The 16,447-nt window shown below is 38.5% G+C and overlaps 1 protein-coding gene across 1 annotated transcript in view; it reads right to left on the bottom strand.

Moving 5' to 3' along the window:
• The window catches only part of piwil2 (piwi-like RNA-mediated gene silencing 2), a 31,795-nt gene extending 23,399 nt beyond the window's left edge, over positions 1-8,396 (bottom strand). Inside the window, exons 1-6 of the mRNA XM_053481013.1 lie at positions 8,340-8,396; positions 5,178-5,794; positions 4,883-4,979; positions 3,947-4,043; positions 2,602-2,757; positions 1,431-1,541 (exon numbers count right to left, since the gene is read on the bottom strand). Of these exons, the coding sequence (XP_053336988.1) occupies positions 1,431-1,541; positions 2,602-2,757; positions 3,947-4,043; positions 4,883-4,979; positions 5,178-5,777 (1,061 nt within the window). The 5' untranslated portion in view covers positions 5,778-5,794; positions 8,340-8,396. The remainder of the gene's footprint in view (positions 1-1,430; positions 1,542-2,601; positions 2,758-3,946; positions 4,044-4,882; positions 4,980-5,177; positions 5,795-8,339) is intronic.
• Positions 8,397-16,447: the final 8,051 nt, after the last annotated feature.

Raw genomic sequence — 16,447 nt, 5'->3', positions numbered from 1 at the left:
GTAATGTAGCTCAGTGATGTTTTTATTAAATATATAGAAATAAACAAACAAGGCTTTAAGCAGAAATACTTGATCATTAGAGATGGGAATCACCAGTGATCACCTGGTACGACATCATCACCATACCCAGGTGGCGATTCAATTTGTATCGCAATTCTGTAAGTATCATGATTTAAAAAATATCCTGATGTGATATTACTTTGGTTTTTTTTCTCACCAAACAGGATTCTGCGATACCTGCCAGTACGTGAGAACAGTTGAGAGTGCGCCACCTGTAGGATTATAGAAAAACTGCAACATTTTACCTCTCACATGCAAAAATACATTTTTAATTATTTTAAAAGTTTTTTGTTGATGTCTGTGTGACGATTGGATGTGACGACCCATGTCTCTATCAAAAGCGATCCAAAAGTTTAAGACACGCAAAAAACAAGGACACGATGTGAGCTTAAATTTGTACATTTTTATTCCTGGACTAAGAAGGCAAGTCAAAAATGATCCACACTGGCTTTAAAACTTATTTTAATTTTTAATTATTAGAAAAGACCAACCCATCTTTTTTCAACATAATCTCAATGCTTTTTAATACACTTTGTCCATCTCTCGATAAGCTTTCTTAACGACGCTCTGCACTGTGAACTTTGTCGATTGTCGGACCTTTTTCCTCATAGCGTTCCAATACTTCTGGCCCTTGGGAATTCCAGAAAATTCTAAGTATTATTGAATTTTCCAGCTGATTGTTAATCTTTAAACTTTTTCCTCAGTAGGCGGTTTGAGAATCTCGTCACCAGTAATAATTCTCTTTAAGAAACTCTTCCTTAGTAGTAGAATATCACAACGGGATGCAAATTTTGTTTGCAGATGTCCAACACTTGTGTTTGTGCTTTTCTGTGAGTTGTTTCCACACCAGGTTCACACTCAGACCACAAAAACCAACAGAATCACTGCACGCTGCTCTTCTAACACTCTTCGTGCAAATCACGAGTGAGGCGTCGATTTTTGCTGGCACAGCAGTTACTGATGCACGGATGCAACATGTTTAGACAGCAGCCTTGAACATAAAGCGCTGATAAGACAGTGCGGCCAAAAGGGAGTTTTAATATAACCAGATAAGTTTTGACACCCTCATATATTATAGTGCGCAAGTCAAGATACTGAGCAAACAAGGAATTATTTACAACAGCTTCTAATTTAAGTGACGTTTGTCTAAAAGTGACTCGCAGTAACGTTTTAACTTACGAGCACACAAAACCCATCTAAGATCATTTTTAATATTAGTTTGTAATTATATAAACCAAAAGAGGAGATTGGGATTTTTCTCCAAAAAAACCTCCTGCAGGGTCACAGCGTGATCTAGTTTGGGAACTTCTGTCTTGCACGAGAAATCACATAACAGCTCTCACGTACACACAGGTTTGTATCAAACTTACGTGAACGTGACATGATACTGATACACTGCCTCGTTCATGCATCGGATCGGGACGTGGTTCGACGCGATGGAGACCGGTTCCCCCTTCGTCCCGAGTTTCTTTAGCGGCTCCCTGCGGGGAAAAAAAAGAAATAAATACCACACTAAAAAAGGAACATACATACATCCATACAGTATACAGAACATATAAGCAAATCTTACACCTGGCGCGAAACAGGAGCCGTCAGGACTGCAGGGGATTTCGTTTCTGGAGATTTTTGACCGTTCTTCCAGAAGTGCATTTGTGAGGTCAGACTGATGTTGGACGAGAAGTCCTGGCTCGCAGTCTCTACTCTAATTCGTCCCAAAGGTGTTCTTTTAGGTTGACCAAACTCACTCATCCATGTCTTTATGGACGTTGCTTTGTGCTCTGGTGCGCAGTCATGTTGGAACAGGAAGGGACCGTCCCCAAACTGTTTCCACAAAGCTGGCAGCATAAAACTGTCCACAATGTCTTGGTATGCTGTAACATAAGGAGTTCCTTTTACTGGAGGTAAGGGGCCGAGCCCAACTCCTGAAAAACAACCCCACACCAGCTCCAACATGACTGCGCCTTCTGTACTGAACGTGTAACACAGACAGAACGCTCACCTGTTGCTTTGCTCTCAGGGTAAGATTTTATAGCCTGTTTTGTGGTGAAGTGGGCGGAGCATGTCACGGACACAAAGACGATGAGCGTTTGAAGTTTAGCTACGCGAACAAGATGCAAATGAATAGTGAACTACAATCATGAAGGATGAGGGACGGGAGTGTGTTTCTCCTTAACAATTTTGCTGTGTGTGTGTGTGTGTGTGTGTGGTCACACACATCTTTGTTCCTACTCTCCTCTGCGTGTTTAATTTCCACTTCAGGGTGAGGTTTGACATAACATGAACTCCACAGACGTGCAGTATTTTATCCCTAAACGTTCCCCTCGTGAATTCTGACTGATAATAAGACGTCTTGTTTTTAATCCAGTGGCCGTTTTTTTTTTAATACCCTTTAGGAAAACCATGGCAACTAACATCACAAGAGACTGAAATTCAGATGACACATGCCTAAAAATAAATAAATAAATAAATAAATAAGAAAAATCTCCGCCGGTGTGGACAATGCCACGCAGCCCCTGGCGGAACCATGGCGACCGTGCTCACCGTGCCACTTCCATCGTCAGCTCTGCTTTCGGAGGCGAGGTCGCCGGGGTCGTGGGGATCTCTTTCGGGATCAGGGGGGCGAGCGGGGCACCGGAACCTCGACACACTGGGAAACCTGGATCTTTCCTGACTCCCATCAGGCCTCTCCCTACAACACTGTGAAACACACATCACCTTAGCGTCACCTTACTGTTTATATATAAACAGTAGAGAAGGGATTCGCCAGACAGCATACTATGCAATAAATGATACATTGGCGCTGATTTTCATATATTATATAATTATATATAAGTTTTATATATAATCAAATTATATACACAAACACAAAAGAAAAAGAAAATAATTTGAATTGACACGAAAGAAGGCAAGGAAGTAAATGTGTTTATAAGATATGTTTCATACAAGATATATTTATAATATAGTTTATAAGATATGCTACTTTGAAATTTAAATACCCTTACAGTATATTGTTTCAAAAGATGAATAAATAAATCGACCTTATAAAAATAATTAGTTCTTCTCAAAATTCAACAGATGGCGCTCTACATTTTTAATACGCGCTTATGAGTGTGGAATTAAAATCTACTTAATAAACGCGATCTCACGCCTTCATTCCGCGCATTTAATTTGAACTGTTTACATGTTTTTATCCTGTGTGGTAAAAGTGAATTATTATTTTTAAGTTTGATTAGAAATAATAATTATGGTGGATGACAGAGATACACGCTGCTCAGTTCAATGTTAAACCAGGTGCTAATGTTAAATCCTGTGCTAACGGTAAACCCTGCGCTAATGTTAAAGTTTGTATTGTTTAAATGCTGCGCTTGGTTTTTAAGTTAGAAAACTTGTGTTATAAGGAACTGGCTACATTTAAGTATTCATTAAACTTTTTTCAAAATCGCGGGGAAATGTAATATTTAATCAGGGTATTTATAAAATCGTACAGAATAACAATTTTTAATTGAATTGGCACTGAAATATCATGATGATATCATATCGGGAGGTGACTGGTGATTTCCATCTCTAGTTACTGTGCTTGGAAGTTTTGTTTAAATTATACTAGAACGTGTTTTTGTTGTGAGACATCATGCCATTATTATGTTATAAACTATCTAGAAGCTCATGAGCGGTTTTGCAGTGACTCTGCAGTGTGATTAGTGAGGTTCTGACCCAGTGGTTGTTCAGAATGACGCTACAGCGCTAGTTTGATCCTGTCAATTTGTGATTTAAATAAGTACATTTTTTTTAATGGCATGATGTCTCACAGGAAAAACACGTTCTGATATAATGTATCACAAAACTCAGTATATCATCTATAAAGACCTTGTTTTTTATTTGCCTTTACCTGCTGCTGAAGCGTGAATCTCGTGCTTCAAAAGCAGACAGAACAGGAGGCACGAGGGACTGAACATCATCCTTGTGCTCACTTACTGCACCTCGTCCTTGGACAAACAAAAACACACAAGTACACGTGAAATAAGGAACACTTCAATATTCTGTCCTTCAGCATTTCTTCTTCAACACGTCTTCGTCTTTGAGATCATTACCTACAGTATATCAGGCTCAAATTTTTACAGTCAGTGTGTGTGTGTGTGTGTGTGTGTGTGTGTATATCCATGACCGCAGGTTTTGAGAATGACAAATATTAATTTTCACAAAGTTTGACAAAAAAAGATCTAAAAACAATAAAGCAGCAGATGTTACTCTGGTATACTGAAGTATAATCACAAGCATTTCATAAGTCCTGTCAGGCTGTCAATCAACTTCTGACTGATGGCGCAGCCCATTCTTGTAAAATCGATACTTGGAGTTTGTTAGAATTTGTGTGGGTGTTTTTTTGTTCACCCGCCTTTTGAGGATTGACCAAAGGTTCTCACTGGAATTAAGACCTGGGGAGTTTCCTGGCCATGAACCCAAAACCTCGATGTTTTGTTTCCAGAGCCACTTATTTATGACTTTTGCCTTAACTCAAGGAGCTCCATCATGCAGGAAAAGTCACTGTTCTTCACCGAACTGTTCCTGGATGGTTGGGAGAACCTGCTCTCGGGGGAGGTTTTTGTAAAGCCATTCTTTACTTATGGCTTTGTTCTTAGCCAAAATTGTGAGTGAGCCCATTCCCTTCTAACCCCACACATCAATGTTCTCAGGATGCTTTATGGATCAATGTGTCATTCTCAAACCATCTGGATGTGGCTGTAGTGTTGTTCCTTGACGCATTTCGTGCTGATAATCTGTGAACATCACATTCAGGACACGTTTTCAAGTTCTGTCTGTTGCTTACCCAAAGGTGTGGCTCCTCTGCCCCATGTTTTGGCTGGTTCAATGCCTATACCTCGAAACATAGACAGCAGGGATAACCCTGGTCCTGGAACATCAACCTAAACACACACACACAAAGAAAAACACACTCTTACAGGTAAACAATCAATGAAATTAATTTCTTTTAGATTCTGTAAAGCTGCCTGCGTCAACGATTATTGCTATGAGCTCTACATAAATAAAATGTAAATTAATTACACCAAAACCGAGGGCTATTTACACTAGTGAAAACACCCCACCTTTACTTTTATACTTGCCTGAACTTTGGGTGGTTCCTGTTCGGGCGTCTCCACACGTTCACTTTTCCCGGGAGACTCCGGCTCTTTCATGAACAGCGCTACGCTCCTTCCTTTTCCCACCGCAGGTTCGACAGGAGAGTGAAGAATCCCTCGCGCTCTGCCGAACCCGACACCAGCGTCCTCCTCCTGCTGCGTTCCCCGGCCGATGCCAACAGGCGTGTCCAAGCCCAACCCAGGGCTACCCCTGGCATAAGGAAACAGTGGGGTGTCTAAAGCCAGACCTCTACCTCTGCCAGCAATCGGTTCAGGAGGAGCTACAGGAAGACCTCGAGCACGACCCACCGAAGGCTGCTCCGCCGTGACAGACTGACCCCGGGCTCGACTTATCGAGGGCTCGTCTGCGATTAGAGCCAGACCTCGAGCTCGCCCTACCGGGGGTTCTTCTGAAGCTACAGCCAAACCCCGAGCTTGACCAACAGGCGGCTCGTCTGGGGTTATGCCCAAACCTCTGGCACGCCCTAATGTGCGCTCCTCTCTGAGGAAGCCTCGACCCCGCGTCACTGGAGCATATGGAGAACCAGGGAGTCCTGACGGGAAGCGTTGCTTGTTCGGATCCATTTTTTGCTTTCTTTTCACTGAAAAAAGAAGAAAAGATAGAGAAAAAAAAGAAAGCAATCTCAATGAAATGCGTGTTCCTAATGATCCATTTACATGCATTATTCATCAGTCTAATGACTTTACTTATCCTCTAATTGAACCAATTTTTTTAAATGAATGAAAGTCTTATTAAAAGTTTTTCCTACTTTATACCCAAGTGTGCAGGCTGCATCCTTTAAGTCCAGCAAATTGGTTACCGATTTTTTCCTGTGAATTTTAATTTCCCCTTAAAGTAATAACACGCAGCTAATCCAACTCAGAGTTACACTAAATAAATACTATAAAGCCAAAAAAATGTGTACACACTTCAGGAAAAGTAAAAACTACAAGTATAAATATTTTAATACTGAGTTTATTCTAAATTTAGTGCTAAAAGTTAATACTTTTAATATTATGTTAATATACATCATACTATTTTTCTTATCCTGAAGTATGTATACATTTGTTTTGGCTGACTCTGTGTGTGTGTGTGTGTGTGTGTGTGTGTGTGTGTGTGTGTGTGTATTCGAAAATACTCACATTTGAAAATTCACACAACAATCACTTTTCTATTTAATTTTATAATTTTTTTTATATTTAAACTATATCTAAAAAGTTTACACGCATCACCCAAAAAAAATTTAATTTAATCACATCACCCTTTCTATTTTTTTTAAACAAGAGACCAGAAAGGCAATTTTCTGCACTGTTATCTTAATATTGCAACATTATTGTTTTATATATATACACAGTATATATATATATAAATTTACTGTAACAACGAAAACCATTTTAAAATAAGCAAGAATTCCATAGAGAAATAGTATAATGTACATTATATTAACATAATATTAACAATATTATAATAATATTAATCATACATGTTAAAATATAGCGTTTAGCAACAAATTTAGTATTAAAATATTTATACAAGTGTGTTTAAATTTTTTTTTGTCCGTCTCTGTATATAGTTCTTCTAATAATTTTTACAGTTATGTAATTTATGTTCTACAAAAAAGTTTTTTGTCGGGCCAATGTATGTAAGAACTGAATATTTTTTATTGAGTAGGAAGCTGTATAAGAAGCTAAAAGGGCTTTTGAAACAAATTTATAAGATTGAATTTCAGGTTAGCATGATAAAGTTCACTTTAATAACGAAAAGATCTTATTTTTCCTGACATAAAAGGGGCAATGAGAAGCAAAACAAACAAACAAACAAACAAACAAACAAATATTGGTTTTGGCATTGTTTATCAAACTAATTATTAATTTAAACATAATTTTTGGTAAATAATTTTACAATCAGTGCGTCCCTAATTTCTAATAATCTAGAATTTTTCCCCCTTAATTATCCTGTAAAGCTGCTTTGAGACAATGACGTTCTTAAGTCTCTAAATATAAATAACGTTAATTTAATTAAACTTTAATTGAGACAGGATGCATGCTGTACATCATGGACGAGAAAAGAACATGAAACAGAATGTACATAAAAAAGGATACAATATGAAATATATAAAAAACAGACTGCAGAGAAAGTATGAAGTTTATGTAGAATAAAGTTGTATAGTACGCACTACGCAATGCTGTGCAACACCAAGCTGAAAAAGCTAATCAGTGTCTCATACGAAAAGAAATAACTGCATAAATTAAGACATTTCTCCAAATTAGCGTCTATTGCAAGACTGTATCTACACCGTCGTGGACAGATCACGCGTGAGACACGCTGCCTTATTGGTTTGCAGCTCTAAAGACATCTTCAGAAATAGGATGCTGTTACTGAAGAATCTAAATGACATCATCACATCATTACATGACAGAGACGATGAAATGTTATTATGGTACATGATCTCAATCTAATAAAATAAAATAAAAAAAATTATTAAGCAATGAATTTAAAACTCTAATCAGTAAAGAAAGGCAAGAACTAAATCAGTGACATCACCTGTTCTGTGCACAGAGGGGACTAGATCACATTACACATGGTGTCTTAATACTTTAGGCCTCCATCTACAGTATCTATATTACTTTCTACAGCACTACCTTCATCCAAACCCAAGAACACTCCAACAGTAATGATGATTCTTCATATTTCCACTGGAGCTCCAGTAACTTTTAAATTGAGCAGACATTTTAAACAAAAAAGCAAATGAATAAATAAACAAACAAACAATTAAATGAAAAATACTGCTGGTCAAGGTTTGGTAAAGTTATACTGAATTATTTGACATTATGAATGTATTATAATAAATTACAAGCACAATAGTTTTTTTTTTGTTGTTGTTGTTTTAGCATTATCCAACTTCAACCTACACCCTAATCATGTTTTAATTGCATTTTCAAAAGATTATTTTCAAATTAACATGAGTTTACACGAATAACGTTTGATTTTACCACCATTTTTTGAAGGTTTTTATTTTTATTTTGCAAATTAATCTTTATCATTATCGACGAAACACTATGTGCTTTTAAAATGCCAAATTAATAAATTAGCAAGAAATAATAAACTACTTAACACTTAAGGACAAACACACGTGGTGCTCTTACCTTAGCAGATTCAAACTGTCTTAGAGAAACAGACGGTTGAACGCCGGTTAGGGTGCGTCGCAATCCGCGTCGGAATAGTGCGCTGATACGGGTCAAATACTGCTCTCGCGCCCTGGATTGGGACTCGATGACGCGATTTTGAACGCACCCCAAAAATAACGCTTGATCGACTCTAACGGCTAATTTAAAATAATAATAAAAAAAAAACACGTCAAGCATAAAGCACATAAAATAAATAAATACAATTCACGAATGTAAAAATGGTATTTTTACCCAATACAGCTTTTTAAATATAAAACATGTTTTTGCTAACACGACTAATCTTGCTAATCATCAACACATTAGCTGCAGTGATATTTTAGCTAACTTTAGCTAACTTTAGCTAAAATGGTTTAACAAATGTGGTTTATTATGCGTATTGTATTGTATATAAGTCCACAAATGCCCATATTTGATGAGGTTAAGCTACAGTATATGCTAGTTTTATTGACCCTGCTAACATTAGCATAATGATGTAACAACGTTGCTTCACAAGTCGCTTGCTTTTATCTTTTTACAGTTTTTCCAACAATTTTTCTGGGAAAACTATCTAAGGTAACGCATGCTGTAAATGTCACTGAGTCTTCCCATGACGTTATTAATTCACTGAATTAATTTCTTATTTAAATACCATCACGCTATGAAGACGTTTAGAGTGTGTTGACACATACAGTACGCGATACTGTACATCTGGTTCTGGTTCGCTTAGCGTTCACACTGGCATCATCCACATCAGACCAGCAGACACGACAGAAGGCCTGTGGATTATACACGGTCATGTCTTTACCCATAAAAAAAAAGTTTAATGATTAAGTGAACACAGCCGTTTTTTTAATATACCATTAGTTTTCTTACTTTTTTTCACAGCATTTAAACAATACAAACTAAGTTCAGATACAAGAGTTTACTGTTTAACTGAGTAGGGTGTATCTGTGTAATCTGAAATAATTATTATTTCTAACTTGGGAAATAATTTACTTCTACCACACAGAATGGAAATGTGTAAATAGTGCATCACCTGTAGGATCATAAAGTAATGGCGATGTTTTACCGCCTCGAAACCCTTCATAATCACGAAACTCGACAGTGAGCATTAGGGCATGTGTGGCTTCTAACACTTCTAACGCATGCGATTTTCAACTAATTAGCGCTCGTGGTGTTTTAAGACTAGTGTAAGTGTGTGTGGGTTTGAGACTAATGCACTCACAGAGTTTAAAGAAAACAGCAGATCCGAGGGTTTAAAGGCATGTGTTTTTTTTATATAAAATGTGTTTCCATTGCGCCACTTCTGCACTCTATACAGAATAGTTTATATCTGAGGCTGATCGGCCAATCACCGCTTATGGCCAATCGAACTGAAAACCAGGCAATTTTGCTCACTGGCAGACCTACCGGTTCATCTCTATTATAAATGTAAGAATCGTTTTTTTTTTTAAATTGATTTTGGAGTCAGTGTCGCGATACAGTACATAAATCACCACACTCTCGTTTGCTGTCCATAGTGAATGTGCTTGAATTTACTAAATTCAACATGTAATCTGGCAGTGTTGTGCTTATTAATGACGTTAGGTATTAATTTTTTTTTCCTGGATCAGGGAAAGTTATCAGTAACAGTCATCATTATTGATTCATTATTGATCGCTATTGACATCGGTCAGTCTTTTTTTTTTTTTTACATTTTTGACCCATTTACTGCTGCTTTGCGACAAAAACAACTAAATGCGCTATAAAAAATAAAACTGAATTTAAATGATTATCAGATAATGCTAGACAAGCAGACTAGGTTCGTTTGTATACCTTCGGTCCGTGCCGAGAGCACATTTCAATCGAACGCATCAGAGTTCATTATCAAGACCCACTTTTTCAGTTGTTTGGTGCACACTGAGGTTTATACAACAGCGTTCTTATTTCTTTAAGTGAACCACACTAACACAGCAACCGCACCAGAGTTTACATTTGCATTTGGCTCTTATCCAGATTTTTTTTTTATCTCATTATACATCTCATATATATAATGTCATGAGACATTATATATCTCATTACACATCTGAGCAGTTGAGGGTTAAGGGCCTTGCTCAAGGGCCCAACAGTGACAACTTGCTGGTTGTGGGGTTTGAACCTGGGATCTTTTGAACCATATCCCACTTCCTTAACCACTGAGCTACCCCTGGCCCATTTTACTCAAACCAAGTGTGAGTGTCAAGTGTGAACACACCCTTAGAGAAAAAGGGAATAGATGACCCACAATGAGAATATGTTGAGTAAACACTGATGCTAGTAGGTCAGGCAAAATCTGCACAACATATCACAGAGGTGGTTATAATGTAAAAATGTATTGTTAGCTTATCAATTTTTCACCACGATTAACACCACTTGCACATTACAAGAACTTAGCTGGGAGTTATTGCCACATTCCTGTACAGCCGTGACCTCGCTCTAAGCCATTTCCACATGTTAGGGCCATTAAGGGAGTTCTTGGGAGGCTAGCGTTTCAGATATTAAGCAGAAAGACAGATTGTAAGAGATACATACTGTAATTGTAGAAATCACTAGGAGGTTTTTAAAATGAAAAACAAAGATGTGGGGGGAAAAAACACTCTGTGATCATATTGATCAATAAATTTGATTGTAGTGTCACTTCATTTTTTGGGATTTCTGTCCTCGATATGATTTAACCCATAGCATAGTTAGCGATTATGCAAATAGGTGATTAATTAGCTCATGCAGTTAACTGATAAACACAACGCTCTATGATTTTATATAATTCATTACGTCATGTCATGTTAGACACAACACTATATGATTTCCATTTATATAATTTATCATGTCACCTGCATTTGATTATTAATCTAATTAAACCTCACACTTGTACCTAATTACACATCTCTACAGGTGAGCTGAGATGCAGGTCAGCATTAACTAGACTTTAAGTATGTAGCACATAACACCCACTCCGTAGCCATGACTACAGTTACAGAGACTTTTCTCCCCCTCCTCATTATACGACACACTCCTAAGCCTGCTATTTTAATTAGGAGCATTCAATGCAAATTATTTTTAATCCACAGAATAGTTGATGACTCACCTTCCCTCGGCGTGAATCATCATCACCCCGGACCAACCTGTGAAATAAATGTCATGACTCATAACCTGAACAAAGACCATCATGTACTGCGTCCCTCAAACACGCAGAAATGTGTTAGACCGACAAAAAGAAAGAAGCAACCTGACATCCTGATGTTCGAACTGTTCTTGGACGTGTAACAGCAAAACTGCACGGGGGAAAATAATGATAACTCGGGTATTAAATAGGAAGTCAGATATCGACTGATCTAAACTCTAACATCAAAATGGTTGGTGTGTCTGTCAGTAAAATCTGGTCATTTAATCTACATCGAATTGTTTAGAATGAGTAAAATGTGGCTGATCTGTCTCTTGATGTCATTCTTGATTAAATAGACAGACAGACCAAAAGAAAGACAGACAGACAGGTAGAATTACAGACACACAGTCAGATGGAGACAGACTGATTTAGCTGTCTCGGTCTGACATAAAAAAGGGGTTAGTCTAACTTATAGACTTACAGATACACAGTCAGACAGAGGAGGATAAAAGACAGACAGATGGACAGACAGCCATGTAGAATCATGGTTTTGTGTCTTTGTCTTTCTCTCTCTCTCTCTCTCTCTAACAGACATGTAGCATTGAATGTAGACAGACAGACACACACTAGCATACACACACAGGCTGACAGGAGGACAGACAGTCAGAGATAAAAAAAAATTAAGACAGACAGATAAAAGACAGACAAACAGATGGACATGTAGAATCTGTCTCTCTCTCTCTCTATGACAGATAAAAAGACAGACATGTAGAATTGAATGTGGGTGGACAGACAGACAGACACAGACTTATAGACTTACAGATACACAGTCAGGGTATAAAAAGATCAGAAGTCAGACCGATAAAGGACGGACAGACAGACAGACATGTAGAATTACAGATACAGAGACAGATGAAAAGACAGACAGATAGACAGTGAAACATAAATACTGTACACACATACACACACAGAGGCTGACAGACAGACAGACAGACAGACAGACATATAGAATTATAGCTATGCACTCAGTCAGAGACAAATAAAAAGATAAACATACAGTATAAAGGACAGACAGATATGTACAGTAGACTTGTGTTTTGTCCTACTGCAGCTCACACTGAGGAAAAGATTAATGTCGGTTGTGATAGAAACGTGTCAGTACACACAGTGCACCGCTGCTTTGGTGGTGAAAGTGGGGACCTGCTCAGTATTAGACATGTGGACATGTGGTTAAGGCTGATCAGTGTATGTGTCTGTAGCGGAAACAGACTTTTCTGTGGCTCGCGGTGCTCATGGTGTCCCGCTGACAGAATCTGATTGGGAGCTTCAGCGACGTCCAGCACACGGTGTTTGGAATTAAGCGTCTCATCAACCTGAACTTCTCGAACCAGGCTCGTCTCGCCCAACCATAACCAACACCCCCCTCCTCTCCCCCCCACACACTTTGATTTCTTTCTACACCGAGCTGGTTTCTGCAAGAGTAGCTCATTTAATGAGTCATTGTTCTGCTCTGATTGCTCCGTGAGGTCCACCCGGGCATTTTCCTCTTAACTGACCATAAACACACACATACACACACTCACAGAGAGAGAGCGAGAGAGAGAAACATTGCAGCAAATACAGTATGTTAACAGGACCCTCAAATTTTTAATTGGTCATTTATCACATCGAGACTCCTTTATAACGTCAAGTGTCACAGATTAGCACATAAACACCATCATCATGACGTCTTGCGCATCTCCTAACTGACCTCATTGAGTAAGTCGTACTGTACCATAGGGTCTATACTATAGTACGAGGGTGAGTCAAAAATGATCCGCACTCTGGCTTTGGAATTTATTTAGAAAAGACATGTGTCATTTTTCGACATAACCTCCTTGCTTTTCAATACACTTTGTCCAACAAGCTTGCGTATTCATCATTAAATAAAATGCTTTAGGCTGAGCTGCAGGTGAAAACAGGTGAAAGTCTGAAGGAGCGAGATCAGGACTATAGTGAGGACACTTTAACACCTCAGAACAAAGTTGACAGTGTGGGCAGAAGTGTGTGGACGGGAGTCATCATGCAAGACGACCTCAGATAATCCGAGGTTTAGTCTTCAACTCCTCAATTCAATTCAATTTTATTTGTATAGCGCTTTTAACAATTCTCATTGTCGCAAAGCAGCTTTACACAATCAACAGAAATATTTAAGTTTGTATTTAAAGATGATGAAAATGGTCAGATAGTCCCTGGTGAGCAAGTCGAGGGCGACAGTGGCTGAGATGGTGGTGGGAAGAAACCTTGAGAGGAACCGGACTCAACAGGGAACCCATCCTCATCTGGGGGAAAATGAGCTCTTCGATAAGCGTCTCACTGTAACGAGCACTGTTGATTGTTGAACCTTTTTCCCTGATAATGTTCCAATACTTCTGGCCCTCGAGAATCCCAGAAAACTGCAAGCGTTGATGAATTTACCAGCTGATGGTTGACTTGTTTACTGTCTGGTTCGTACTGATGAAATCATGTCTCGTCACCAGTAATGATTCTCTTTAGGAGACTTCCGCCTTCCTTAGTATCACCAGGTAGACTGCGTGCTGCTCTTCTGTCATTTAAATCACAAGTTTGGCATTCATTTTTGCTCACACCATAGTTCAAATGAACTGATGTAACACGTTTACACCTCACAACTGGAGTGCAGATAATTTTTGACTGATGCCTTGGTGTTTAGCACTGTCGCCTCACATGTTCGGCATTGTGGGTTGAAATTCCGCCTCTGTATGTGTGTGTGTGTGTGGAGTCTGTATGCTAATTGGCATTTCCAAATCACCCATAGTGTGTGTGCCCGCTTGTGTGTCTTGTGCCCTGAGCTCCCTGGGAAAGGCTCCAGGCTCCCTCCATCCCTACACAGGAGAGTTTAATATGCTGGAGGAGAGATTAGTCAACTGCAAATGACATCAGCAGCCTCACTCGTAAAACATGCGAGAAATTTCATTTCAACTTGAAGCGTTTGCCTGCAGAATGAGATAAATCCATTTCAGTGATTTTTTCTACTTTTAAGGATGCAGGAGTCTTCTTCTTCTTTGTCTTTCGGCTGTTCCCTTTCAGGGGTCGCCACAGCGAATCATCTGCCTCCATCTAACCCTATCCTCTGCATCCTCTTCTCTCACACCAACTAACTTCATGTCCTCTCTCACTGCATCCATAAATCTCCTCTTTGGTCTTCCTCTAGACCTCCTGCCTGGCAGTTCCAACCTCAGCATCCTTCTACCGATATATTCACAATCTCTCCTCTGAACATGCCCAAACCACCTCAATCTGGCCTCTCTGACTTTATCTCCAAAACATCTAACGTGGGCTGTCCCTCTGATAAACTCATTCTTAATCCTATCCATCCTTGTCACTCCCAAAGAGAACCTCAACATCTTTAGCTCTGCTACCTCCAACTCTGCCTCCTGTCTTTTCTTCAGCGCCACTGTCTCTAAGCCGTAGAGCATCGCTGGTCTTACCACTGTCCTGTACACCTTTTCTTTCATTCTCGCTGATACTCTTTTATCGCACAACACACCTGACACTTTTCTCCACCCATTCCAACCTGCCTGTACCCGCCTCTTCACCTCCTTTCCACACTCCCCGTTGCTCTGGACCGTTGACCCCAAGTACTTAAAATCCTGCACCTTCTTTACCTCTGCTCCCTGTAGCCTCACCGATCCTCCTGGGTCACTCTCATTTACACACATGTATTCCGTCTTGCTTCGGCTAACCTTCATTCCTCTGCTTTCCAGAGCATACCTCCACCTCTCCAAATTTTCCTCCACCTGTTCCCTGCTCTCGCTACAGAGCACAATGTCATCTGCAAACAATGCAATTAAGGATGCAGGAGTACTACAAAGTAATAGAGAATATTTTGCATGAGTCTCAAAGGTGTTAAAAAGCACAAACGATGTACGATGTCAAAAAAATGACATCAAAATTGTTTTGGTTTATCAGTGTGAATTCTGGATAATTTTGCAAAACGCTATAACTCCACTCTCCAGGGTAAATAAGTAACTTAGCATAATTGATTTTGAATAAAATGTTTTGCAATCTCATGGTTTGATTGTGTTTTTGTAGTGAGACACAGAGAGGACATTAAAATAAGGAACAAAGGGTTGAGTTTTGTTGTATACAAAAACCTTTTTAATTACAAAATTTGTTGATCAATGTTGATTTTTATTGAGAAGCATTATAAATGATGCAAAAGGGTATACATACAATGCATCATCGATATCTGTTCCACTTCGGTAGTTGACGACAGCATCTTATCGTAGACGCTCATGACTGCAACAGCAGTAACGAGTAAAGTGTAAACTTCCTTTTTCTTGACACTAACATTCTCCGAAAATTCCATTGACCACAATCAGGTCTTTCATGACAATCACGTTTTTTTGGGTAAACTGGTAGTTTTGCTTCATTGATCGCATGACAGAAAGACGCAATGTGATTGGCTCTTTATGCACCTGAATACTTTATTTCGAACATGAAACAATAAAACAAACAACAAAAAATAAAATAAAATAAATAGAACAAGTAAAATCAATATGTTGAAAAAGGAGTTGAAAGAAGTACTGTATAAACATATTTAAAAAAAGAGTCTGAAAATGGCATTTATTGCATTTTGCTGCCAAAGCTAAAATGACAAAAATAAATTTTATTAATCACGTAACCTAAAGTAGAAAAATATAGAATTACAATACAAGTGAGAATTCTATTTTAGAAAACACAATTCAATTAAAGATACAATTAGCAATAAAAATTTAACTGGAAATTAAGCTATGAAATAAAACAGAATTAAAGTAGAAGTTTAAATTGCACAAGAACATGATTTACAAAATAAAAGCGTAAATTGTGAGAAGTATAACAATATAAAAGTAAAAACATTAAAATACAGTGTGGAATATGACAGCAGCAGTATGATTAGAGACAGGAAGTAGTTTAGTGTGATTGT

This window comes from Clarias gariepinus, chromosome 21, assembly GCF_024256425.1.
Source record: "Clarias gariepinus isolate MV-2021 ecotype Netherlands chromosome 21, CGAR_prim_01v2, whole genome shotgun sequence".
Taxonomy (NCBI): domain Eukaryota; kingdom Metazoa; phylum Chordata; class Actinopteri; order Siluriformes; family Clariidae; genus Clarias; species Clarias gariepinus.
Note: the sequence above shows the minus strand (reverse complement) of the source record. Positions and strands in the feature narration are given on the sequence as shown.